Source organism: Cupressus sempervirens, chromosome 1 (genome assembly GCF_028749045.1).
Source record: "Cupressus sempervirens isolate cs-2001-9-10 chromosome 1, ASM2874904v1, whole genome shotgun sequence".
NCBI lineage: Eukaryota > Viridiplantae > Streptophyta > Pinopsida > Cupressales > Cupressaceae > Cupressus > Cupressus sempervirens.
The window spans coordinates 599,515,763-599,543,233 of record NC_143118.1 but is presented as its reverse complement, the minus strand read 5'-3'; the positions used below and the strand labels follow the sequence as shown (position 1 = coordinate 599,543,233).

General features: G+C 36.3%; 1 protein-coding gene across 1 annotated transcript; it reads left to right on the top strand.

Moving 5' to 3' along the window:
• Positions 1-701: 701 nt before the first annotated feature.
• Positions 702-26,236, top strand: LOC149578871 (la-related protein 6A-like). Its single transcript, XM_089832306.1, has 10 exons — positions 702-1,225; positions 13,720-13,801; positions 24,127-24,221; positions 24,319-24,390; positions 24,513-24,592; positions 24,684-24,780; positions 25,046-25,093; positions 25,229-25,297; positions 25,384-25,533; positions 25,633-26,236. The coding sequence occupies exons 1-10, from the start codon at positions 791-793 to the stop codon at positions 25,876-25,878; spliced, it is 1,374 nt and encodes a 457-aa protein (XP_089688432.1). The 5' UTR covers positions 702-790; the 3' UTR covers positions 25,879-26,236.
• Positions 26,237-27,471: the final 1,235 nt, after the last annotated feature.

Here is a 27,471-nt window from a genome sequence, read left to right as displayed (position 1 = left end):
TTGTTTTCCTTTTCAAAATATATCCTAATGTAGATCGCAATTGACTACACTATTGCACTTCATCTACTACACGCGCTAGTGTTTAGACTTACATATGCAAAAAATTAGATGTGTCCACTAAAAGTACCATTCCCATCTCATATAAATTAATTATACAATGCTTATATTTTTAGAGCAATGTCCATCTAGAAGCTAAAATGCATATGATTAAATGATTTATTTATATTTATTAATTTTTTTTCCATGAATTTTAATTAATTTAAAAATAACATAGAAATAGTTAAATCAGGTACATTTTGGCATGTGCATAGCCATTTGATATTTTGGTTGCCTCATAGAAGGCTTACATGTATAATTTGTGTGTGTATATATATATATTTGTTGTTATGTGAATATTTTGTTTTTACTAATATAAAACAGGAATAGTGGCTTGTCGACGATGGACCTGCAAAAATAATAAAAATAATCTGTAGGTCGTGTCATTTTCATCCAACTTAACGAACTTCAACATCAAGTATTTTTCATTGGGAAAACAATTGGATATATCAAAGGCGCACAGTGCTAAAAATAGATAGAATTTGGCAAATAAAAAAACATAAAAACAAAACAGTTGACGCGCCCGAGCCCTTAAATTTCCGGTCCATGTGACCAGCAGCTAGCAGAGCGTATAAAGGAATACGCTATTGTTTGCGTAGACCCCCGGGTTCAATTCCTCCCGCACACGCCTAATTCCATGCAGCGGCAGAATCTCTGAGGCAACCGACCAGGGTTTGCTGTTTTTATTCATTCCATGGCCGAATCAATCGAAGAAATATCGGCACAACAATCGGGCGAAGAAGCCTTTGCTCCTGTTGAAATCCATGGAGAAAATCTTTCAGGCGAAACCCTAAAAGAGGAAGACGATGTACTGTCGAAGAGCTTCGAAAATTTGAGCCCTAATGTAGCAGAGACGTCGTCGTCATCGTCGCCGTCATCGTCGGTTGGGCTTGAGAAAAACTTGTCGTTCAGTAAGCTCAATGCGCAAGCTCCTGAGTTTATTCCTAGGGTGCAGACACCAGGACCTGTTCAAGCGATTATTCAAACGCCCAGGCCTGTGATTGTGGAATTTACGACGCCGCCGCCTTCGGTGCAACTGGTTGAGCAGCAGCACGAGGCCGAGCCTACGGTCGCTTCTACTTCTTCGAAACCCCTGACTGACGAGTTAAGGCAAAAGGTTGTCAAACAGGTAGGCAGACGTCGAAATCTATGTTATTTCTTATTTTGAGAAATAAAATTAGTAATTGTGGTAATACTCGCAAGATTAGTTATAGATGCCTGTGGAAAAACCTGTTGAACTTTTGCCGTATGGACGTTTCTGCTTACTGTCTGTTTTTACTGACCGCTATATTAATGATTACGGTCCTCTTCGTTTCACTTTCCGTAGGTTTTTCTCTGCTTGCCTAAGCTCTTCAAAGTGAAAATGTTTAAATCAGGGCATATGTTAGTTCAAAGTTATAAGTGAATGGTTTTGGAATGTATGCTTATCTGGCTTGTGGGAAAGGTTAAAATTAGTCACGATCTAGGTTAAAATTTTCAAGAAGAGGATTTAGTGTGGAAAATATCCGGTAATTTCATTGTCCAGATCAAAGTTTGAGTCAGAAAACTTTGAATTTGAATGCGTCCCTCGTCTTAATTAATGATTTAGGGTTGCCTAGTTTACGATTTTAATTTTAAAACAAATCATTCTGGAAACATTCATGCTTCTCGAGCATTTAATTGAATCAGGCAATTTGAAAATTAATGTAAATTACGAAATTGTCACCTTCCAAGATTAATATGAGATGGTAATCTTATGACAAATTAAGTTGAAAATTGATGGTGGCACAGTTTAAAGTCTTCCATTAATAGTCGGGAAATATTTGATTCCTGGTGTAAATTGAAGAGTTTTTTTCTATTTGCCTGAAATTACATCCTTCTTCCATGCCCTAGGTAGTAATTTTTCCAGAGAAGCTAAGTTTAATATAAGGTGTTGTCTGGTTCAAATTTTCATAGTGGACAATTTTTGATATGTATGGCGCCCTAACTTGCAAACTACAAATTTAAAAGTGGCATAAATGGTGGTCTTTGTCATGCATTTGCCATAATTGTTTCATCAGATAAATCAAAGTTAAATGACAAAAAAATCTGTGAATCTGGCATTTGTAAAATCTTTTGGAATTCTTATTTTTATAAGCAAGTCAGTAGAATTTATATTAGACTTTTCCAAGGGTATTTTTCCTTTAGTTTCTTGGAAGTTTTGTATTACCCTTGATGGCTTTGCAAAGGATTGCCATGATATTCTCTAATGATCTTTTCCTTAGTCTTTGAGCTCAGTGTGAGGAATACACTTTTTTTGTATAGGATAAGTTGTTCCATTGACTTGTATTCATCATTTTGTATATTCCCTTCTATGATCTCTCAGTTTAATTACAGAAATTATTTTTCTCTTTGTTACTGTCATGGCGTTTCCACAGACAAAAATCTTAAACTGGAGCCATAGTCTTTTCCTAGAAACAAGTGAAAGTTAACCTGGAGCATCATATTCTCAGTGTTCCTTGTGGATGTGTCTTGGAATGTAGACACGAGCATGAACCAAACAATCCTCTCTCAACTATTTTGCACATTTTAAACAGCAAAAAAAACATGGAGGCCTTCCTGTGAGTTTTTTGTCCTAGGTACCCTTCTGGATTTAGTGAAGTTGAATTGATAACTCTTACTTGCTGAAATTGGTCATATCATTCCATTGAATTTGCAAGGTGATTGGTAAGCAGTATAACTCGGTGACACATCCCCGCCCCTAAACCCAAGCATTCCTTGAACGGGATATCCTTGAGATTGGGCACACCATTCCCAAGTTCTTGCAGCGCAGTCCTCAGAACATCCAGGGGAATGCTCAAGTACTCAACCATTCCAGGGACATCTGGGTGTCCATGGTGGTGGCCATTTTTGTATAGTTTTTTAAAAGTAGCATAGGGCTGGTTGGTGTTCCTTTGGCAGATTTTAACCATGAGGAGTCAAGTAGTTTTAGTGATGAGGAGTTTGCCTTGAGGCCCGACCTCCTGAGGGCTGATAAGAGGCTTCCATTAACTACATTTTGACATTGTTTTGATATCATGCCACTCTTTTTAATCATCTTAATGATTTTATTTATTTAATGGAAATCTTTCATTTGCTGATTTGACAAATTTCTAATTTAGGAATGTATTGAGTATTGAGTTTTCTAATTTCTAATTATTAACAGAAAAATGATATTCAAGACTTCAATGTTCATTTTTTAATGTTCAAGGATTTACTATTTACTATTTTGCATTTGCAATTGTTCTATTTTACTTCTTAATAGTCTTATTAAATCTTTTCATAACTAGCATTTTAAGTACTATATGTATACACACACACACAACATTACCCTGCCACTCCCTGCTGGTGTCTCCCCACACCCCCCAGCCATCCCCAAATTGAGGCCCTTTTTCCCAATGTACTGGAAATCTGCCCCCCTAGTTGGCTGTCCTGCCATCCCCAATGTAGGTGTAACAATGCTGGTAAGAGTCGAGCAAATCAAGTTCTCCAGCAAAATTCTAGTTGAAACCAAATGATATACATCAACTCTTTGGCATTCATATGCTACATTAAAAAATAACAATGTAGATAGGAGGTATCACTAATTAGAAGCAAGAAATACAACATAGAACCACTAATGTATAGCTAGGGATTTATTGAATGGAATATGACTTGTTATCTCAGTTTATTAGTTGCATTCAAATGCTTATTTGAATGACAGGTTAGAGCCTAGTTCTAAATGGAGGTTAAGTATTCCAGTTAATATACTTTTTCATTGGTGTATTTGTTGAGTTCATGTTTTTGTTAGACTTTCTCCCTAGTTACCGGATTCGTGCCTTAACCCTCGGATCCGGATTCGGGTCCGATTCGGATCCGGATCCGCGTATGGATCCTTGAGGATCCGGGCAGGATCCTTAATCCTGCCTGTGGATCCGTCAGGATCCCTGGATTAAGGATCCTGCCCGGATCCTCAAGGATCCACGCGTGAATCCACGGCAAGGTCAAAAAAAATTTGCAAAAAAGTGGGAATTGTAGTTTCATATTTTAGCCTGCCAACATTTTCAACCACCAACACCTCTTTTAGCAGTCAATTTTGTGTCGACTCCAAACACTGACACAAAGCATTTTCAATATGGTATCAATGTGACTTTCATTCTAGAAAGAGAAGGCAGGACCGTTGACATAGACTGACAGCAGCTGCTGGTGTTACTGGTACATAGACTGACAGCAGCTGCTGGTGTTACTGGTACTGTTGACTGTAATGGCTGGAAGGACTGTCAAAGGCTTTGCCCAGTCGTTTCTGGAAGAATTTTTTTAGCAGGTATGTTAACCTTATTGATCTTCATCTTCCCATTGGTGCTGAGTCAGACAGCACTTGCTGTCTTCAACATTTGGGAACCACTGCAAATGAATTTGTATTTGAACAAGCGTCCTAATGCAAGATCATTATAATGCATATATATATATATATATGTATGCACGAATCCTCCACGAATCATAATTGGAAAAAAAAAAAAAATCCCCGAATCCACGGATCGGATCCCGTGCCCGAATCGGATTCTTGGCACGAATCAGTAACTAAGACTTTCTCAGTTAGGAATGCAAATACTTTCGTGCAGTCCAGCCCTGAAAAAAGGCTGCTTCTAATCATATAGTTTGATGGTTGGATATATAATATTTTTCCCAATGGCTATGCTAGTGATGTCATTGCTACATTTCAATTTGCTTGTGCATTCCATATTTTATGTTGTGATATATGAGCATATGAGAACTGGGTGGTATATGAGCATTGTGTCAGATAAGTTGTAGAAAGGTGCGTAAATCATTGGAAAGATGACAGTAAACTCTAAACATTAATATGACTTTGATGTTAGATGGTGGCACTTTAAGTGAACAATAGCATACATGCTTTTGGCATAACAGTTTCTCATTTAGGAATGTGAACATTTTAGTGCAGAAATATCTAAAGCTTGGTGTAATTTCCAGTCCTGAAAAAGGGTTGCTTGAAATGAAATAAATATTATGCAAATTGCTATGCTAGTGATGTCATTGCCACACTTCAATTTGCTTTTGGAGGCTAATTCATCCTTTCTCTCTCTAAAGTCAATTTGGTACAATTAGCACCAGTGATCCAAAAATATCTCAGCCAAACTTGATCTGTCAATTATCACTAGTGTTCTCTGGTCTTCCCTTCTAAATTGTTAATGATTGTAGCTTCGATTCGATGATTCCAATTCATGAAATCAACTGTTTGAATGGCATATAGGCCTTAAACATCTGATATCCATCTTTCACTATTACTATAATGGAGCATTATTATTATTGATAATGAACCATTATGTGTGTGTGTGTGTGTAAATTGTTATCGTGTATTATAGTCATGATAAATACATTGAGCAAATATAATTTGTGGTATATGTTAAAGCAATAACTAACGTGAGTTAAGATATTAACAAGAGACATGTCTCTACGAGCGACATGCCTCTTTATATCATTGACAGATTTCTTGGAAGAATGACTTGAAACACATAGAAATCAATAAGTGCTGTTTTAAGTTACAACAACAACATATCATTTTAGAATCTGCACATACAACTGGACGACAGTGATTAAAATTTTGAAATTCCTATTTCCATTAGATCTTATCGACAATTTAACATGGTATTAGAGCAGTTCAATTCCTGCCTACCTGTTTAGAAGATTTCAGAGGTGCACTAGAATTCATTAAGTAAGTGACTGTTTTGTAGTTCGTGGTTTATCTGCATCCATTTGGTTCCACCGTATAAGCAGTGTTAACATTGTTCAGTGAAAGCTACATATGGGGATGCTAATTGTGTTGAATTGGCTTTGTTGATGACACATAAGATGAGTTGTTAGGGAGTTATCGTAATTGAGATTGTCACTATATAATATCCAATCAGCGGAGGTAATATATGACCTAGTCAGCAGATTGTAGACGAGGCATACATTATTTAGTCAGTGGATTCACAGATACACATGTTCCTAATCTCTCTTCCTAGCTTAGATTATATTTAAAGGCACTTCACAAAACTCCAGACTCAATACTTGCAACAAGAACAAATAGGATTGCTTCGTGTCAGAACACCTAACTAAGAAGATATTTAATTGTCACTGAATTAAATAATGACAAATAATAACTTTGATTCTTGAAGCAAACTTGTTTACATTTATTAATGAGTGTAGGGATGAATTTAAAGGAAGTGAGGAGTCGAAGAGACAAAGTTAAACGAACATGTTCTGTTGTGTATCTCTTTGTTAGCCATTGGTCCTAGCCATGTTTGTCTGTCAGGCAATGATACCAAATAATGGAGGTAACGACGTGGGTTGGAGTTTTGTAGAGTATTTTGAGAGCAAAGAATAGTGGGACAAAGTTGCATGACAATTATAGATGAAACTGAGTGCTAGGTGTAGACCTTAATCCATGTCATTTTGTGTGATAAACATGTAGTTGTTCATAATGGGTTTAATTTTCTTGTGTCTTTTGTCTTTACTCACGACAATCACTCTTGTTTACATCCTGAGAATATAGACACAATGTTTTCTTCTATACGAGTGCAAGAATATATTGAAATCATTGAATATAATATTTCCAAAAAACTATCAACAATGGGAATTAACTAAGTTCAATTTTTCTTAAGTCGAAGATCAATATATTAAATAGTCTAACTAAAAGACTTGAGACCCTTCTATACAACAAGTGAATGTAGAGGTGTACATTAATCATGGGTGGCCTTAGCAAAGACATATCATGCTTGTTGAATTTCTTAGACACCAACTCAATTTCATAGTTGCAACATAATTGATATTACAATATACCTTAACTCCAAGACATCTCATGACAACAATTAAAAGACATGGTCAAATTAAAATAAAAAGACAATGATTTAATCATGTTTGGCTTTACAATATAGCAAAGCTCTTGGATTTCCAATCTGTGACTTTGGGAACCAACAACACCATCATCAAAGCCCCCCGTAATTTGATGTTTAGTATCAAAGCTTTTCTAGTGAATTTAAATCTCGCGAGTTCTTAAAATCCTTAACACTTGATCAAAACTGCACTTTAGGTTTTGCTAAACTTAGGTGGGTAAACCTTCCTTAAACCTTTATGATTTGGTTCAAAGCTTTTCTAGCGAGTTTAAATTTTTTGAGTTCTTAAGTTGGCAAAATCCTTAAACTTGATCAAAATAAAAGTTAAATGAATGTTTTGGGATAATTAATTATAAAATGAATAATTTAGAATGAAGGCAATAGTGTTCATGAGTTATGGATATGGCAGAATATTGAACTTCAAGACCTCAAACATAAAACCACTTTCACAAAATAAACTGCAGACCAGTCCCTTATCCAGCCTTGGGCAAATAGAGTCAAACCTTCTCCAAACTCTAATATCCAACCCCGAGAGACAGTGCTATCCCATCCACTACTTTATAGACTGAAGCTTCAATTGGCAACACAACCCCTAGTCTAATTGAATTTAATTCTTTGAGAAAACCATTTAGACAAAATCACATAGACAACGTTTCATATGTAAATTCTGATAAATCAACTTCTTTGCCGTTAGTAGCAATTAATTTTAAAATCAATAATCTCAGGGGACAAGTCTGAACAAAGTATTTAAACTTTGATTTTCAAGATGGATAAAGAAAACAGGGGTCTTGCATTAAATTGGAAAAATGAGTACAAATATTCTGTGCTTCATTTACAATATTCAGTCTTCAAAGATTGCATAAAATATCTACTCCTTTTCTCTTTTTATCTGCTGTGCTTCTACTTTATTCACTCTTATGATTTCTGGTCCATTATTCTTTGACTACTTATATCTTCTTCATTTTAAAGATGTGACTTTTCAAATAGGAAAGTTATTCCTTTTCAAAAATTAATTCACACCTTCTAATTTAATTATACTTTTAATACTTTCCAATGTTCATTTTAATTTTGACATATATTTTATAATATTATCATCTCTGATAAACATTAGATCATCAATGAATATTGCTGCAATAGTTTAATATACATAGCTGTCGTAAATCTCTTTTTTTGGTCCTTTGAACATGTCTGGCAAGAACATTTCATTCTCTCCATGTACATATTTTGATCCTTCTGCGGTGACATAAGTACAGGGTATACTGCTGTCAAGTTTTCATGGCTTGATTCCAGCAAACACAGACATTCAAACTGCCGTAAAGCATCTGCAATTTGCACAATTATTGATATCACCATCTACGGAGTGCTTCATCTTCTTTGATGATTTTGTCCATTGTAGCTTTCAATCATTTTTGTTCATTCTGATTTGGTGGGCATGATATGTCACTTGCAGCACCTTCGCCATAGTGTTCAATTTGAATCACCGTCATTGCTTGATGACTTACCGGTGTTGACGTTTCTCCACCAATCACATAAGGATGTTCTTTTTCTGATCAGATTATCTTACATGCGCTATCTTATAGACAATCTTATAAACTGTTTTGTGTAATCACATATATTAATAACTTCTATCCACGCACAATCTTTGCCCATGGTCTTGTCTGACCATCACTGTTGCAGTGAATCCTACGCTAACATATAGACTTTGTGCAATGCCTTTCAATGCTTAGAGTTCACTGATGGTGCCTTTAATATTCGATTCATTTATATAGTGATGCTTGCCATCATTGGTCGTCTTCCAGGAGATTGCACTTCCACTTGTTTATTATTATCGCTGGAGAGGGAGTCAATTGTTGCTACTGCAAACTTTGATATGAAAATTGTTTGCCAAAAACAAACATCAGACCCTCCTTATGGTTCTACAGACTTTCATGATTTCAACACCCCTGACATGGTCTGCACAATAGCGTTTTGATTATTTGTGACAACAATACTTCAAACGCTGAAAGATATCCTTGTTACTTTTCTGAACTGGAGAACCCATTGTGGATGTAGCATTCCGCATGGTAGCTAGAGTGGTCATCACCAAATTCTTGTTTGAATCAAACAAACTGGCTCTCAATGCTCCAAATATTTCCACAGTTCCAGTAGGCTGGATACGGTAGATTGCTTCTTCAAGATTTTTGTTTACTGACTTTATTGATCCTGGATGAACCTTCTAATCTTAAATCCTTAATTAGATGAGATGTAATCTCTCAACTTATGTCTTCACGCAGCAGGTTATCAGAACCAGTCCCACAAGAAAGCAAAGCTGAATTCATAGCTTTTATTATTTCCTTTGGAGCTGCAGCAGGTCCTTCACATGGATTTTTATCATACTCAGCATCAAGAGTACTCAAAAGTGCAGGGTTTACATCATCTCACAAAAAGCAGTAAAATACTTCATTTCTTGGGCATGCGTTTTTATATCAAATACCCTCTTAAAAACACCAAAAATACAGAAAACCACACATCTTTTTGTAAATTTTGACTGTTGAAGCTGTGTGTAAAACTGAGGGAGGGTGCTCAAATGGATGCTCCAATTTTCAAAACTAGGTCTCCATCAGGTGTAATGCTTTGAATTAACAGTCTGGAAGATTTGGCAGGCACCTTCGAATATGCTGCCCACAGAGAATTTTTAGAAGTTTCGAACACAATTGAATGACATAATGTAATATCTAGTATATTAAAAGGCTGTGGATAAATGTGAGAGGATGCCTAAGGACTACAAGGATTGATATTCCTTATAACAAGCAACACCATTGCTGAACTAGTCCAAGCCATAACAATAGTAGCGATTCAAGAATATCAGAAGTGCGATCCCATGATTGGTGACTATACAGTAGAATGCTAATCATCTATGCAATATCGTGACAAATACATATAGATCAATATATATACAAGCACGTCATTCATGGAGAAACACAATAATAATCATCATGCACGTATCATAGATCACAACGGTCATGACAAGCAGTTTCCTATTGGTCTGTGAAATTCACAGCAAGATTTAGACAGTGAACCATAATATTTGATCTTATGTCAAATGAGTTTACAAAAACCAGTAAGAAATATATTTGCAATGTCTGGAGGCCAAATACTAATGCTTGCATTATAGATATTCACCAATGGTTTTTGCTAACAAAGTTCGGGATAGGGCACAGTCCATAACGTATCTAACTTGGAGAGCTGGATGAAGAGAATGTATTGATCTTCATTACAACTTACAGAGGATAGATTTTCACACCCAGCTTCTTGATACTGAGAACCATATTTTGAAGGATGAGGTGCACAGAACAACATTGGAATTGGATGGAACTAAATAGAGAAATGAAAGCTAAAATACTAAGAGAGACATATCTAGGTTGCCCTCTTGTTTCAAGAGCCAGAAGCTGCCCTTGTCATATCACTAGTTATTATGTAAGACATTGGATTTGTCCATTGTCGAAGAATAGAAGTGATATGACCTTCCTTGGAGCAGCTTATATCAGGCGGGATATTGATAAGCGTTTGCTGCTGAATAATGAGATAAGTATTTTATGATTATTATATATTCAGTATAATCTTTATCTGTTCTTTGTGGTTAACCTCCTATTTGTATTTCTATATGTACTATAAGAGCTATTTGCCTAGATCTTTTCCTTCGTCTCCGGGGATGTTCTTGTAGGAAAAGAAGAATGGTACGTTAGGCATGCTACCAAAATATTGTGGAGGACTCTATCTTATGAGGGTAGCTCCAAAGTGGTTTTGGATCTAGGATTCATTAGTCATATGTTGATTATGCTAGATAAAGTGAGGCTATTGGAGCAAGATATCTTCTATGATTGGGATTATGAGTATCCTTTTATAACAAGAGGGAGCTTGGAATTTCATTAGAGGAAACCTTGGACAAAGAAGTAAGGAGGTTGATGCATGTACTTGAAACTTCAAAAGGGAACCACAATATCTTTAATGTCTACTGTTCCCAAGCTTGAGGACAAATCCATAGTTTAATACATTCACTTATGTTACTATGAATCAAGGTATGCTTTTGAAACAAAGGGAGCAAATAGAGGGTAAGCTCCACTTGACCTTTGAGATCTTGGTCATATTTATTCAAAGGGAGTAGACCATGTCGAGATGGACTCTCTTGTGATCAAGAAACTGTAGAAGTTAGAGGGCTATGATTCATGAGATGAAGTTCCATGTGTGTAGACTGAAAGGCTTTTATGCGAATGCCTAAACCATAGATGGATACTTGGAATTTTATTCATTCAGAGTACATTGTCACTGATGATTTGACAATTGATATTTTCTCCAAGCTTTCTTCCAAAGTAAAGTTTGTGCATTATTGAAGACAAGTTTGGAGTTGTCGATCGGAACCCTTATTGAGAGGGAACCTTAGCATTAGTGATTACCTGAAATGTACTTTAATAGGTCCTCTCTAAGAGAGAAGTTTTATGGGGAAAACCCTTGTTCATCCACCTTCTGATATGGTTCATGGTGGATGTCATTTGAGTTGCTACATGATTTTGATTGTGGTTACTATTGTAAGGTAACAACTTAAACAATAGTTTAACCCATAGTTTGTAGACTCGGACTTGGAGAGTACTTAGTAAGCCCAAAATTTTCAACTCGGAAAAAACTCGGCATATACTTGACAAAAACTCGAGGAAAATTTCGCAACTCAGAAAGTACTAAAATTTAAAATCTCTTAAATAAACACATGTTTTTGTAGAATACAATTAAAAAATGTATTAAATAGTAATTGACATTTCAATAGAGAAAATGTGTAGTTTTATAGCACTAAAATGATGTGAAAAATGCATCTAACCCAATGTTTTCCCTGCATCAACATTTTTACCTACATTTTTTTACATCTATACATATGCGAGAGTTAAACTTGAGAGTACTCTCCTAGCAAAAAAACTTGAGAGTACTCAGCAACTTTGAGAGTACTCGGAGAGTTTGCAAACTATGGTTTAACCTACCATCATGATTGATGTCATATGGGTGATGTCTATGGGAGATCATGATAGTTCATATCTTTTCTATAATTAACTAAGTAGTGTGCAACTGCAATAAGTTATATTACTAAGATATGTCATGGTGGATACTATGAGATATGCCATGAGCAAATGTCTTCTTTGGTAGACATTATGAGACGTGGTGTCAATGCACGTACCAAGAAAAGATACGAGTATGGTGAATATCATGTGGTTGGTATTCTTGGACATACCATACTCCGGATGATGCCGTGAGGTAACATTAGTACAATGTGTTGTTTATTTGGATAGAAATCATCCTCCCTAGTTAAGGAGTGCTAATGATTATAGCTTCAATCTGATGATTCCAATCGATGAAATCAAATTTGTGAATATCCTATAGGCATTAAATGTTTGATAGCTATCCTTCACTATTATTATCATGGAGCATTATTATTAATAATAATAATTTATTATGTGTGTGTGTGTGTGTGTATAATCTATATATATAAATTATTATCATGTATTATAAATTTATAATCATGATAATACATTGAGCAAATATCATTTGTGATATATGTTAAAGCAATAACTAACGTGAGTTAAGATAATTACAAGAGACATGTCTCTACAGGAGACATGCCTCTTTATATCATATGCATGTTCATTGGAAGAGTGACTTGCACACAGAAATCAATAAGTGCTGTTACTAGTTACAGCAGCAACATATCATATAGAATCTGCACATACATCTGGAGAACAGTGATTAAAATTTTGAAATTCATATTTCCTATAAATCTGATTGACAATTTAACATAAATGAGCATATGGGAACTGGGTGGCATATACACATTGTGTCAGATAAGATGAAGAAAGGGGTATGGATATCTTCAGTATTAAAAGAATAAAGAAGAAAGAAAAATATAAAATGGCTTTGATGTTAGATGGTGGCTGTTCAATTTTACAAGTAATATTATACATTTTTTTGATTTACATTCTAGTCAATCCGTTCTTTTATTTGTGTATTTGTCAATTCCATGTATTTGATAACACTTTCTCAGCTAGGAAGTATTTTAGTGCAGAAATATCAATTTTTTTATTGTATATTCCTGGATTGTAAACATTTGCTTCAAATGAAACAGTCTGATGGTTAGATATAAAGTATTTTGCAAATAGCTATGCTAGTAATGGCCTTGCTACTTTTCAATTTGCTTGTGGATGCCATATTTAATGTGTTTATGAGGATATGAGAACTGAGTGGCATATGAGCATTATGTCAGATAAGATGAAGAAAGGGGAATGTAAATATTCAGTATTAAAAGAACAAAATTATAGAAAAATATAATGTCTTTGAAGTTAGATGGTGGTGGTTCAAGTTAATAATGCAATATATCCTTTTGGTTTGCATTCCAGTTAATCTATTCGTTTTTTGTTGTATTTGTTAACACTTTATCAGTAACGATTATGAACATATTAGTGCAGAAATATCAAAATGTTTATGTATATACGAGCACTGAAAAAGGTTGCTTCAAATGAAATATTGTGATGGTTGGGTATAAAATATTTTCCCAATGGCTGAAATCATCACCACATTTCAATTTGCTTGTGCATTCCATATTTTATATGGTACATCAATGATAAGATTCTGTTACTTATAATCTGTTGATTATGTGCTCTTCTGTAAACTTCTTACTAAAAATTATGACTTCCGCATTCAGAAACTTCCTAACATTGCAATGTGTAATTTTTTCCAGGTGGAGTTCTATTTCAGTGATGTGAATCTGCCTACAGACAAACATTTAATAAAATATGTGAAGAAAGATCCAGATGGATTTGGTATGAGCATGCTATCATTCTGAGACCAATTTTGTTAAATGACATTTTGTTTTGTATAACATCCTTGTACTTCTGGAACGTAATTTTATTTGCTTTTGTAACTTCAAATGCTTTAGACATTGATAATTTTATATTTGTCTTTTTTCTATAGGCAATTTTAAAAGCAGATAACGTTAATCATAAATGGTGCTATATGACACAAGGCTCTCAAGTTTTCTATAGTATTATACAAAGCATGTTTAAATGGGAAACCAAATTAGACCTAAGGATTGGTAAAAGAAAGACCAATATTGGGTGTAACAACAGTATGTTTCAAATTTTCGTAGAGCACCATATGTAAGTTTTCTGCAAATTCTGAAGATATAATACTGATGAAATATTAATACCTTGCTGCAAATTTATCTACTTCAATTCTGGGCTGAATGTTGTTGTTCAGGAATTCTGCAATAAATTCTGGAAATTATATTTTATTCTGCACTAAATCGCCAAGGAGCAGATTGCTAGACGAGCAGACTTAAGATTGTGTCGTGTGTCCTCTATCCACAATCTTGCTCCTACTTTATACATTAACCAAGGGTCTTGTTTTTTCATAAGACACAACCTCTTCTAGGTCGGCCCTCCAACAAATAACCTACTCCTCTGCAAATCGGTGGCCTTTGTCCATTAACTGATAGTTATCCACAATCTTGCTCCTACTTTATACATTAACCAAGGGTCTTGTTTTTTCATAAGACACAACCCCTTCTAGGTTGGCCCTCCAACAAATAACCTACTCCTCTACAAATCGGCGGCCTTTGTCCATTAACTAATAGTTAATTATTAATCAACTACAATAGTCAAATACAAGGCAAATAAATATGCCTAGCAAATCGCCGATCTGTTCTAGGTAGATGTATTTATCATAAGGCCATATCCAAAGGAAATTACATGCATTTTAGATCTATCTAATCTGAAAGATCAGAACATTAATATGATCAAGTTATCAGGATTCAACACCATATACAGAAAACACATTTAAATAAAAGAATTTGCTCAATAGGATACAAGTGCAAATGGAGTTTAGTTTATAGGACCTACTATGTAATAGTAATCTGTAATGATACCATCTGCTCATAGTAATCTGTAATCTGTAATCTGTAATGATACCATCAACATTGACGTAAAAAAGAACACATAGTCATCTCCAGAAATGCACAATAGTATGGATTGTGGGGAACTGCTGACATTAATGATACCATCTGATCAATCTCTTGGTTATTGCTTCTTTCCAAAGATAATTTAGCTAGGGTTCTATTGGGGATCCTACCCTCAAAAAGCATAATTTAGTGCAGCAAGTATACCGCCTTACAGTAACAGAAGGATTTAAAACTTACAAAATGTTAACAACCCAGCACTGGACAGCATAAAGCACAGTCCCAACAGACCAAAATACAGCTATCTTGTGGTATCACAGCTAGATATAACCAAACAAAACAGAGCCACCCTTATATGACATCCCAGTCCCCACGGCTGGCTACTTCAGCTTACTCTTTTTCTATAATTTTTTCTATCTAGTTTGCTGGCCTAGATGCCATTCTCCATTTGTGTGCCCTTGTTATCAAGGGAAATTATAGTCCATGGCAAAAATCCTAATGGCAACAGGCCTTATGCACAGTTTCACTGCAAAAACCTGGATTTGTAAATTCTCTGCCCACTTGCAATCTATCACACTTAGGCACCACTGGCAAGCATAGTGAATTTATTACTTCCATGTGTACAACATTAAGATGCATTTCTGATACTGCTGCATCTTCTCACTTTGCCATTATCATCTTCGCAAATTGATTGGCAAGGACAATTTCAACAGCAACTGCCTCAACTCTTAATCCGCAATATAAAAGGCTAGATTGGCAGTGATACTACCTCATATTGCCTGGCATATTTCCAATCACCTCTCCTATCACACCTTTGACAAAACTTAATGTTGCATCTGACTCACTGGAAAAGATGATCTTCAGCCTTCTGCTGGAGACATTACTATGCCTTTAATTCCTTTACCTTTCATGAGCTATGCTTATGGCTTGTTTGCTATCCTGCACAAAACCACATCAATACACAAACACCTGTGGCAACTGGCAAGTACCAACCAGCCTCCCTCAAATACATGCTCCAACTCCAGAACATTTCATACCTCTTAATGGCATTCCATTAGCATGCTCAAGCATTTACTGCAATTAATAGTGTCCTCTACCATAACTTAAGTATTTACGAAAGGATTATGTGCCTCTGTTGCTGGCAATCCTCATCTCTGCTGTACAACGTGCACAGCATTGGTATTACTTTGTATCTCTTAATTTAGCGATGGTATAAGATGGCTGCAATTCATGTTCTTAAAACAGTAAAATGTCTGCTGAAAATGGGGGTGTTTTCTATATCCATCTAAAGGCTTTGGAATTGACAATAGATGCCTGTTATAGGACATTAACATTCTCATTAATCCTCATCTCTGCTGCACAACGTGCACAGCATTGGTATTACTTTGTATCTCTTAATTTAGCGATGGTATAAGATGGCTGCAATTCATGTTCTTAAAACAGTAAAATGTCTGCTGAAAATGGGGGTGTTTTCTATATCCATCCAAAGGCTTTGGAATTGACAATAGATGCCTGTTATAGGACATTAACATTCTCATTAGTAGTAAGGCAACCTGCTGCAAAATTAAAATGTGGAATGCAATGTATGTGGACTGCCCAATTGAGCATCCAGTTCAAACTACTCCCTTTATTGAACGAAATGCTTTTATCACAACAGCCACTTAACCTGATTTTTTCTGGTTTTGAAGATAGTGTAGCATCTACATTGTCAAGCACATCTTCCCATTCCACTTCATTCTTTGTCCTTATGACAAAGAATAGCAACCCTCCATGAATCAAATTCCTATAGGATCCTGCAACAGAAAAATCACCCTCTGCTAGACCTGGGTACACTCCTGAAGCCCTATCAAAATTTAAGTTGACATAGGTATCCTCAGGTGGCAACTGTTGTTCTTAACTAGCTTTCTACAGACATTTTTTTCACTTCTTTTCTTTATTCTTGCAGTCTTATTCGCTCTTATCCCTTGAATGAGGAATGTTTATTGCTTCTTTATTTTCAATAACATTCTGAACTAGCATAGTCGGAAAAAGCCAAAAGGCAAAGTGCTTATGCTAGCTATGTTAGCCTTGAATCCAGTCATTTTATGTATTTGTACTATTTCTACGTTCTAGGATAACATCAGAAGAAATGAAGGGATGCTGGTAATATGGCTTGGTGTTTATTAATAAATGTGTTTCTGTACGATTGACTTTGATACATTGGCATGGTTTTGAGTTCAACAGTATGCAGTAGCATAGTTTTGTGTGGTTCCAATCTTAAAAGAGGGCAAGGTTAGGAATTCTTGATTTGTTGCAGATTCTGATTATGGACATTACAAAATATTTTATTTGATACTAGCTTTTGTATGTTACACGGGTTCTCTATGCCACAGAAGAGTACCACATGAGAATATGCTACATGGTTCTCTATGCCACAGAAGAGTTCCACATGAGAATCTCTCATAATGAGTACATTCCTTGTTTGAAGAGAAAGTGAAGCACTAATATGGTTGGCTTCGATCATAGATTTATGATTTTGTATAGATTCAATCAAATATTGTTCAGATCTGGATAATCTTTAGCCGAGTTTCATAGCAGTAGTTTATCAGGCAAAACAAATATTGGTTTGATGACAACAGTGATAACCTAAATTACATAAGCCCTATTTAGTAATGTGTACATCAACAGTCAGACAGTTACTCTTCCACATGGCTTTTTGCCAAGGTTTCCAGGAGATGGGTACTTGGACACTTTGAAGACTGGTGCCGGTACTGGTATGTCAATCTAGAAAAAACAAGACGGGTACTTGGAGATGTCAAGTTTTTTTTTAATAATTTAAATTTAATTAGTTCTAGAAATAACATGACATAGTACTTTGAGAGAAAGAACATCAAATAACGTTATGTCTAAACCAAAGTAACGAGAATTGGAATCAGCAAGGCCGAATTGAATCGCGAATCGGCCATGAATCGGAATCGAATCATCAAATAAAAAAAAACCCTTCAAATTTAGTGAGTAACTTATTTCATAAACCCTTTATTGCTGATTTAATTCACCGATTCACAAAAAAATGTTTGGCTTGAATTGAATCGGATGAATTGCGTGAATTGCCGTGATTCTTGTTAGTATGGGACTCGAAATACACGAATGTTAAATCACATTATGCGAGAGTTTAAACTCACACTTCATATTTCACCGTTTCATGTTTGATTGTCAATACATATCAAAATCCAAAAACATCGTTAGCTCAATGGCAAATGCTGATACACAAATGAAACAAAAAATCAGAAATCTATCATATATGTTATGTTTTGATTTTTAATTTTTTTCTTTGTTTAGACAAATTTTTTTTTTCAATGGAAGACTGCATGAGAAGTCATTGCTTTAACCTTAAGCACTCACTTAGTCTCCAGAGACAGTAGATGAGTACCAGTACCTGAGATGCATCCCAGGGGTCTCGAGATGGGTCTCCTGGTAGCACTGCTTTTTGTACATTTAGTGAAGCTATAAGTAAATGTACATGAATTACATAGCCTAGGACTGTGCAGGGTTTCCAAGTCTTACAGTGAATGCTCAAAAAATAAAATTAAAAGATTGTCCTCTTTAATGTGTTCTATTATAATATTGTTTGTCTGTCATTAGGTGTTCCCAACTCATAAAAAATAAAATTTTATGTGTCTAGAGTCTGGTAGGATTGTTAATGGAGTTTTGTGTTTAGTTTTCCTACTTTATACATAATAATCTTTTATACACACAGTCTGGTAGGTTAGCTATAGTATAAGTAGATGAAAACAGGAAAGAAAGTCAAGCAATATACAGAAAGGCATTTTTGTCTTAGGTTTTTGATATTTTGTTAACAAACCAACTTGTAAGCTTGTGTTTGGGATTTGGGCCATGGTTCCCTTTTCAATATTTTTCTAGTAGTTTCTTTTTTGAGGTATTATCGGTGGCTCCTCTCTTGTTCAAAAAGTTTTCTTTTGCTTTGCTCTGCTATTATCGCTGTCAGACGGCATTCTTGCCTTTGGTGCTGGGTGTCAAAGTTAGGGGCTTGGCCTTCTGCAAGCATGGGAGGAGAGTTGAACCAGATAGAACCTGATCAATTTGACGAGTTTAAGGATAATGTTAGGTTTTGGCAGATGATCTCTGATGAGCCTATGGAGAAGTATGTCGAGGGCATACAGGGTTTTAATCAGAGCTGTCTCAGAAATTTCTGGACTCATGGGAGGATGGAAAAGTTTCGATTGGGGGAGTTGTTTTTGCTGTCATGGCAGAAAGTGAAACCATTACTGCTGTCACGGAGATGAGTATAGAAGGGACCAAAACGAAAATCCATTGGATGTCCAAAGTCTCTTTTAAAGATGACTTTCAGCTCTTCCTGTACCCCGGTGAAAGAATCCCCAAATTTCAGAGCGTGTTCAACCGAGAGCAGCTTCTGGGTGATTGGAAGATGGTGGCTGAAATTCTCATCTATTTTATGACCCTGGAGGGCAGGTACAAACGTTTCCACTCCTACTTATTTCCTATTTTAAATCACTTTAGAAGGAACAGCAAATTCTGTTTCCTGTTCTGGATTTCTTCATCCCTGTCACTCTCTGTGGCCAAAGCTAAAGTTAAGGCGAGGCCTCACTTCGCCAGGTTTTGATCTTTAGACTCTATGAATTCCATCATAACTTGACTCCTCAGGCTGGGCTGTCTTCTACGCTCTCCATTGAGCTTAGTAATCTTATGTTCACTAGTATTTCATCCTCTTCTAAACCTCAGAATGTGTCTATTGTTTCTGTTACAAGAGTCAATCCCTCCCGTAATGCCAAATTAAAAAATGCTTCCCAGCAGGAGGCAGTTGAAATTTTAGATGATTCAGCCTCTTCCTGGTCTATGGAGTCTGTCTGGACCCTTGATAATTCTACCCCCAACTGAATTCCCAATATGGTCTCGACCTCGTCCTTCCCACCCCCTAAAACCCAACTCAACTTCCTTGGAGATCCTTGTTAGAGTAATTAGATATTTCCTAATTAACTCTAATTTGCTTAAGCTAAATAGACCAGAAAAGACATAAGACTATTATAATAGAGAGTACAAGTCATGATGAATCATCTGAAGCAATGATATTGATCACGGACCTGAAACAACCAAGAGTTAGAGCCTGAAGAGCTGATAGGAGTGCTGATGCAATGCTGACATCAGCAAGTGATGAGCATAAATTTGACGGTCAAACGACCGTTGAGGCAAAAAAAGCCTGAAAATGACCCCTACCGGTAAAAACTATCTGTTTATCTGAAACATATGCCGAGCAAAGAGCCGGTGCCGGCAAAAAATCTGGTGGCACACAAAGACAGAGAATGCAGAGGTGGGCCTGTGAAAGAAGACATTCGCACCAAAAATAAGTCTGCTGATCTCCTCAAAAAACCACGCGTAGGGGCCAAAATCCCCCTTTCTCACCAAAATTTACCCATTCCAAATTGTCCAAATCGCTGCCTAAATTCCACAAACTGCATAAAAGATGTAGTTTTCAAAGTGGAGCCAATCATAAAATTTGATTGGTAAAAAAGCACTGCCAAAAGCCAACCAAATCTTCACCCCAAATGGTGAAATCTCCATGCAGATCACTGAAAGACCACTGGGCATGGGATCCCATGATCGGACCAACTAGACAACCAACGGCCTCTCCAAAATATTTGGTGCGGGCAGAGGTGGAGACACCAAGATGGAGGTGATGGGCAGCGTGACCTGCAAACAGAAAACTCACCAAAAACATGAAGCCCATGTGGACTGGAGTTGGGTCTGTGGATTGGTGCGGACGTGGCTGAGTAGGCCAATGGGTGGTTCATGCGGAATCCAAGGCAGGTCCCATTAAAAAATGCATCTTGTATACCAAAAAAGCTGGCGCAAATAAAGGTGTGATCATCGAACCACAAATAGGGAACCCCACAAACAAATGTGTGCAGCATGGAAAAGTTCCGTTCCATTGTAAATACTGCCAATGCAAACAAAAAACCACCTGATTAGTAGAAATGACTACCAAGGAAGGAGGAGGACAGAGGGTCCATTTTAGGAAAAAAAGGCCTGCAAAAAAACTGTGTGAAATCTGCCTAAGATGCTGCCAAATCCACAGATGTAGCAGAAAGTGGACCCGAGGTCTAGGCATGTGTAGTTGGAGTTAGATGAATGTCAAAGCCTGCCACGCCAATCAAAAAACCTGTGCTTGCCCGATTAAAAAACTCCTCCCACATTACATGCACATTGAGCACTGATGATTCCAAGTCCAACGAAGTTAAAAAACCGCTGAGTTGGTGGGCACAAAGATTGATAAAGAAGATCAGAGATCCTCAAAAAAGCACGCAGGAGCCCAAAAATCATATGCACTGGTCAAAATGGTCATAAAAGACTCTCCATACGCCAAAAATGAAGGTGCAGTCTCCAACACAAGGCCCACTCGTTTGGCAAAAAATGTCAAAAAACACGTGTGAGAGAGCACTCCAACTTCACAGGCTAAACAAATCTGCATGTTGTCTAATACATACAGGGTTGAAAAATTACGGGCCTGCTTGTGGGTACAACTGAATCAAGCCCCAAAAAATAGTAACCCCACCTTGAAGGCATGAACTTTTTTAATCAAAAATTGTCCTTAATATGATTTTAAGAAAATTACACACCCTCTGCTAAAAAATGTAATAACTTATTGACAAAAGATTAAAAAAAAGAAAATTGTCGCTTCGTTTTGTGTGCCCAAGTAAAAAATGAACTGGCTGCAAAAAAAATTGCATCAGATTTCAATAGCGTCCAAAATGGATGTATTTATTATGGAAATGGGGGTTTTCAAGTGCTTAGAGCTCAACGGTGATGTTCGTTTGAGCTCAAAGTGCTCAAAAAAATAGGGGCCCCCCAAATCCAATACAAAATCTTTTGAAAGTCGATGCCAAATCTCTCAAGAACATAATAGGGGCATGAAAATCCAAGGCTCTGATACCATGAAGGATTTGAGCAATACAAATCCACAAAGCCCGAAGATTACCTGCATACAACAACTTGTCACAGAGAAGAAAAAGCAAAGAAGAGGCAAGGGTTTTGCTCTGAAAATATGCAAACTGTATTATCAGAAAATTAAAAGAATGAGAGATAATTAAAAAGAGAGATCGTCCTTATAAAGGAGATTGAAAACCTAAAAAGGTATAACCTAGGTTGCATCATAATAATTAATAAAAGAATTAATTATTAGATGCCTAAATTTTAGCTTAAGGGGGGGGTGTTTGGTTACGCTAAACTTTAGGCATCTAATAATTAAATTCTTTTATTAATTATTATGATGCAACCTAGGTTGGACCTTTTTAGGTTTTCGATCTCCTTTATGAGAATGATCTCTCTTTGTAATTCTCTCTCATTCTTTTCATTTATGATAATACAGTTTGCATATTTTCAGAGAAAAACCCTTGCCTCTTTGCTTTCTCTTCTCTGTTACAGGTTCTTGCATGTAGGTATTCTTTGGGCTTTGTGGATTTGTATTGCTCAAATCTTTCAATCCTCGCATCCCTGGGTCTTCCTCTCGAGATCTGCTCCCTAAGTCTTTTGAGGGGATTGACCTAGAGTCCCTTGCCTGTAAACTGGATGAGCTTTGCATTTGCCATAACAGTGTGAAAGCTGTTTCTAAATGATTCCTGTTCCAACTCCAAATTGTAAGGTGAAAAATCAACAAGCTGGAAGTTCTGGTGGAGGCAGAGTGTGAGGCGAAAGACTAGCCAAAGGGACAAGTCACAAAGCTTTGTGGGAGGTCGGGAAGGATTTTGGAGAAAAGCTCCACATTTGGGAAATTCTCGAAGAGCAGATCTTTAGAGCTAAAAGCCCAGGTGCCCTCATGCCTTGGCTTTCATGAAAGAATCTCAGACACAGCTCAGTGAGCAGCTGATGGAATTGGCCACTCAACATAACAATGCCCAGGATAAAACAAAAAAGGTTATTGGAGGTATCCAGGCTATAAGCTGGAGGAGAGGAAGCTGAAGAGGAAACACGGGAAAATCACGGAAGGGAAGAGAGTCACCAGCTAGCTTGCCTCTTTACTGGAGAAGGTCAAGCAATTGAGCAAGATGCGGTCCTGGTTCATTTTTGGGTCCTGTGCACTTGTGGGTGGTTTCTGGTGTCTGGGTGCTGATTTTAGTTTTGGTTGCTGGTTAGTTTCTTTTTGTTAGTTTAGTTTTAGTTGCTGGGTCTCACTTCTTGTGAACCCCTTTTTGCTGTCTGCTGAACGTGCTCTAATTTTTCTGTTAAGGGTTTGGCCCCTCTCCCGCTCTATCTAATCAGAACTTGTACACTTGTGTTTCTCTTATCTTTTTTTCATTATCCAATGACAGTCAGTCTAGGAAGTAGCTTAGTATTTGAATCTGTAATCTAATCCTTGGTATCTGCATTAAATTTGTAACTGGATGATAAATTTAATGTTCTCAGATTATTGTATTGGGCCATTTAGATTACCTCTGAAACCTCTGAAAGAAATGAATGAATGCTTTGCATGGCTAGACGAAGTTGTCACAAGAATAGCTCTAAGCATTGCCTCAAGAATGGGGCGAGAAATTAGAGTACCAAATTGTGAAAGAGGAGTGAAAATTATTTTGTTGAAATAGTGCATGTCAGTCTTATTCCGTTTACATAAGTCTACATATGATGCGTTGAAAGACTCTTTTTTGGGCTGCCAAACAATCTAATATGTGCGGCAATTGATTGTTTGAATGTCAATGCAAAGGCAAACTCTTATGTCAGGAGTAGTTAAAGGTATTAACAGCAGTATAGTGTAGTCTCTTTTTGTTGTACCATCATACTATCAGTGATATGTTATCCTTGAGAGGGGCAAATTCCAATATTTTTCTAATTTGTAATGATTTTGTTTGATTGGTTTGAAATTTTGAATCTGCAAGTCTTCAGGAGAATAAATGCTAATGATATCAGATGTCCACAATCCATATTTTCAATGCTAAAGCTGTTCATTCTGGATTAGACTGTGGGAACATTCACACGGTCTAATCCTGGAAGAACAGTATTAGAATCAATGTTGTTTGGTCCCTGCTAAAACTGTTCGAATTCTATTTGGCAGAGAAACACAACTCATAGCAATATATGCTAAATGAGTTTTGGCTGTTGTCAAAATTTTTCATTTTGCTAAACTTTAGTATCAGCACTGGGATTTCAATTTTCATTTTATTTAGTTCTATTATTTTTCTATGCCAGTACCTATTTCGGTGGTGGCATCTTTCAGGAAGATAAAAAGTCTTGTCAGCAATCATGCATTGGTGGCAGCTGCACTGAGGTCATCTTCCCAGCTAGTGAGTTTGGTCTAAATGTCTTAACATTGTTTCTCCAATGAGATCCTAAACTGTATTGTAGTAACAATTGGTTCATTTATTTATTGTATTTTGTCAGGTTGTTAGTGAAGATGGCAAGAAAGTGAGGCGTCTGCATCCATTACCTGATATTGACATTGAGGAGGTGCAGGTAATTCCTTAAGTCGTGTAGTGTTCAACTAGATAAATAATCCCAGTATTTACCTAGTTTATTGTCTAGTTCATGGATATTTTAAATAGTGTTACCTGATATCACACTATTTGCTATTGTAGTCACGCACTATTGTTGCAGAAAATCTGCCAAGTGATTATTCCATCCAAAATCTGGAAAAGCTTTTTGGTGGTGTTGGCAAGTATGTATTCTATCGAACTTGCATTAATTATTTTATTATAAAATATTGCTGATTTTTTTGAGACATCAATAATATTGCCATACATATGCAGTGTCAAAATGGTGCGTGTTTGTGATCCTCATGGGTATAATGAATCTGGCCCATCGTCAATGAGACCTTCCAAGAATGATATGCTTGTCAGCAACAGGGTAAATGTTACAACTGTCCCAATCACTTCAGAAATTTACTTAACCCTATGCTGGTACCTTTTGGTGTTATTATACTTATAACAGTGAATGAACATGTAGTGTTCAATTCATGGCATGTACACTTTTTTGGTTTTCAGCAATATCCTGTCGTTTTTATAAGTGCATTGTTCTGTAGCATAATGTGTTGACACCAAATGTATTATGTAGTTACTGCGTGTCATTAATATTGTGATTGCTGAGCACTAATTTTGTATTTTTCTTGCAGCTGCACGCTCTTGTGGAGTACCAGACTGTTGAACAAGCTGAGAAAGCTGTAAGTCAATCATGCGTTTTTGTTATAAGACGGGTTGATGTTCTCCGATGGAGTTACTCTTATTGGGAAGCAAAGATATATCCCTTTTTTCCTTTTGTTGTTCAGGACTGATGTTCTTATTTGAAAAATTGTCAGGTTATGGAATTAAATGATGAAGGAAACTGGAGAAGTGGCCTACAAGTGCAACTGCTCTGCAAGCGGATGGTATCTTTTGTTTCCATTTTTATGTAACATCCTTTCTAACATGTCAATGGTATTGATTCAGCATAAATTATTTCTTCATTTTACAGGTCAAGTATGGGCATCAAACAAAAGCACGGAAATCTGACAATGCTGATGTACACGGGGAAGAGGACGACACATCAAATGTTCCTGATGCAGGAAATGATAAACAGACAAAAGCTTCTGCACATCATTCTGAGCGGCATGAGGATTTTGAAGTGAGTTTTATGTTTCTTTTTGGTTTGCTTCTATTTCTTCAATTTTTTTTAGTAATTATGTTTTTGTAAAATTTTGACATTTTTATTCTCAATGAACAGGGGGATGGACATCATTCAAGTGATAAAAATGGGGGAAGAAGAGGCAGGGGGCGAGGACGAGGAAAATCTCGTGGACGTGTGCAATACCATGGCAATGGCCGTGGCCATCCAGTTGGTACAGCGGCATCGAGCAATTCTATAGGTAGCGAAGTTGTGGTCAAACAACCTCCAGGACCAAGAATGCCAGATGGAACACGGGGATTCACTATGGGTCGTGGCAGGCCTCTCTTGGATAGTACTATTTAGAATTTTCATAGGAGTGTTCTTATGGGCTTTTTGAGATACCCGATTACTGTAAGCCTTTTAATTTTTTGAACTTGGATCTGCTAGAGGGTCTGGTTAAGATACATCGTCATTGATTTTGTTCTTGTTTGGCTGAAGACACTTTTTAATAGCGGCTTTTTTTGGGCTATCGAGGTGTCTTTGGGTATTAGGTATAGGAGATATTTTTCCCAGTAATCATTTGTAAAAATGCAATTTGTTTTTGGGTCTAGCAACTCAACTATACATTATTACAGAAATGCAAATAAATGTGAAAATAGTGTGAAATATTTGCAAAAGATTAACAAATCCAAAAGAAATGTGAAGCTTTGACGTTTGTAAATAGTTAGTGTTTTTGAAGCTTGTATTCTCAGTCCGAACCTTGGCTTCTCTAAATGCACCAAGTACCATGAATGTAACATGTTCTGAATTAACTCGGCACGGTTAAGAAATGTATATTATATGTGAAGATATAACCAATCCAGAAGAAATGCTAATAATTACGAAGGATTAGCCAATTCAAAAGAAACAGTTTTCTATTTGATAATAGTGTTATGAACGTAGTAAATGTTTATAATGGAATAACTGTTGTTTTTGTGTTGGCCTGTCTTTTAACAAAACCCATTTTTTTCAGCCTGGATGATATTTTGGTTGCAATTTTGAAATGTACATTGAGACAGGAGTACATAAAAACGGTGCACCCTTTTCTTCTAAAGGCTTTTACCCTACTCAGTTCACCTGTTGATGTTATACTGGCTGTTGCCTAGTAGGCAAGGTTTTGTGAATGTATTTGTAAATGAATGAAATTTATGAGATTAATTTCTTGTAGTAGGGCAAGTATGGGCTGCTTAATATGTGATTTTATCATGTTCTGAAGTTGAGTAGTAATCTAATGTGAGGACAGACTGCTAAATGCAAAATCGACTAGTCCTTCACATCTGTTCTCAAGGTTAAACGCTCGAGCTTGATTTTCTGAACGGTAGCAACATTGACGCATCAAGAAAATTCGATAAATGAGCTTTTAATTTCCATTTTCGCCTAACGCCCGAGTCCTGGTTTGAGGATAGTCAATGGCATATTTTAATAAATGATCCCTTCTATGTTGGGGAAAATAGTGAGTCATGCCACGAGAAAAGTAAATCTTGTTTGATGTCATTTATTTTATTAATACAGATTGGATTACTCGCTTGACAATTTTTATTTTTAAATTTGGGCTTGTGGAATTATCCTTACTAAGTGGGTTTGACTGCAGGGATGCGGTTATCTTCCTTACAAATTGCACCATTGACTAAATTTAAAAAAATGAAAACAAAATGATTTTTTTTGAAATTTTCAACATTTGATCTTCATGATTTGTGATCGGAAAAAAATAAAATTTTTGAGAAAATTTTGCTTCGTGAATCTGAAAAAGAATCATGTTTGACTTTTTTTGTCGCAAAATAATAAATAAAATAAAGAGGTAGTGATCAATTCATTTTTATTTTTTGTAAGAAATGATAATGTTTAGCAAGGAACGAGAAACAATCCAAGTAAGTTAAGTGTGAAACAATGTTACCATAAGATAAGCAACTCCAAGAG

Coding starts and splice junctions, on each gene's coding strand:
- LOC149578871 (XM_089832306.1), top strand. CDS start 791: ATGGCCGAATCAATCGAAGAAATATCGGCACAACAATCGGGCGAAGAA. Junction 24,593..24,683: donor CTTTTTGGTGGTGTTGGCAA/GTATGTATTCTA, acceptor ATACATATGCAG/TGTCAAAATGGTGCGTGTTT. Junction 24,781..25,045: donor ATATGCTTGTCAGCAACAGG/GTAAATGTTACA, acceptor TTTTTCTTGCAG/CTGCACGCTCTTGTGGAGTA.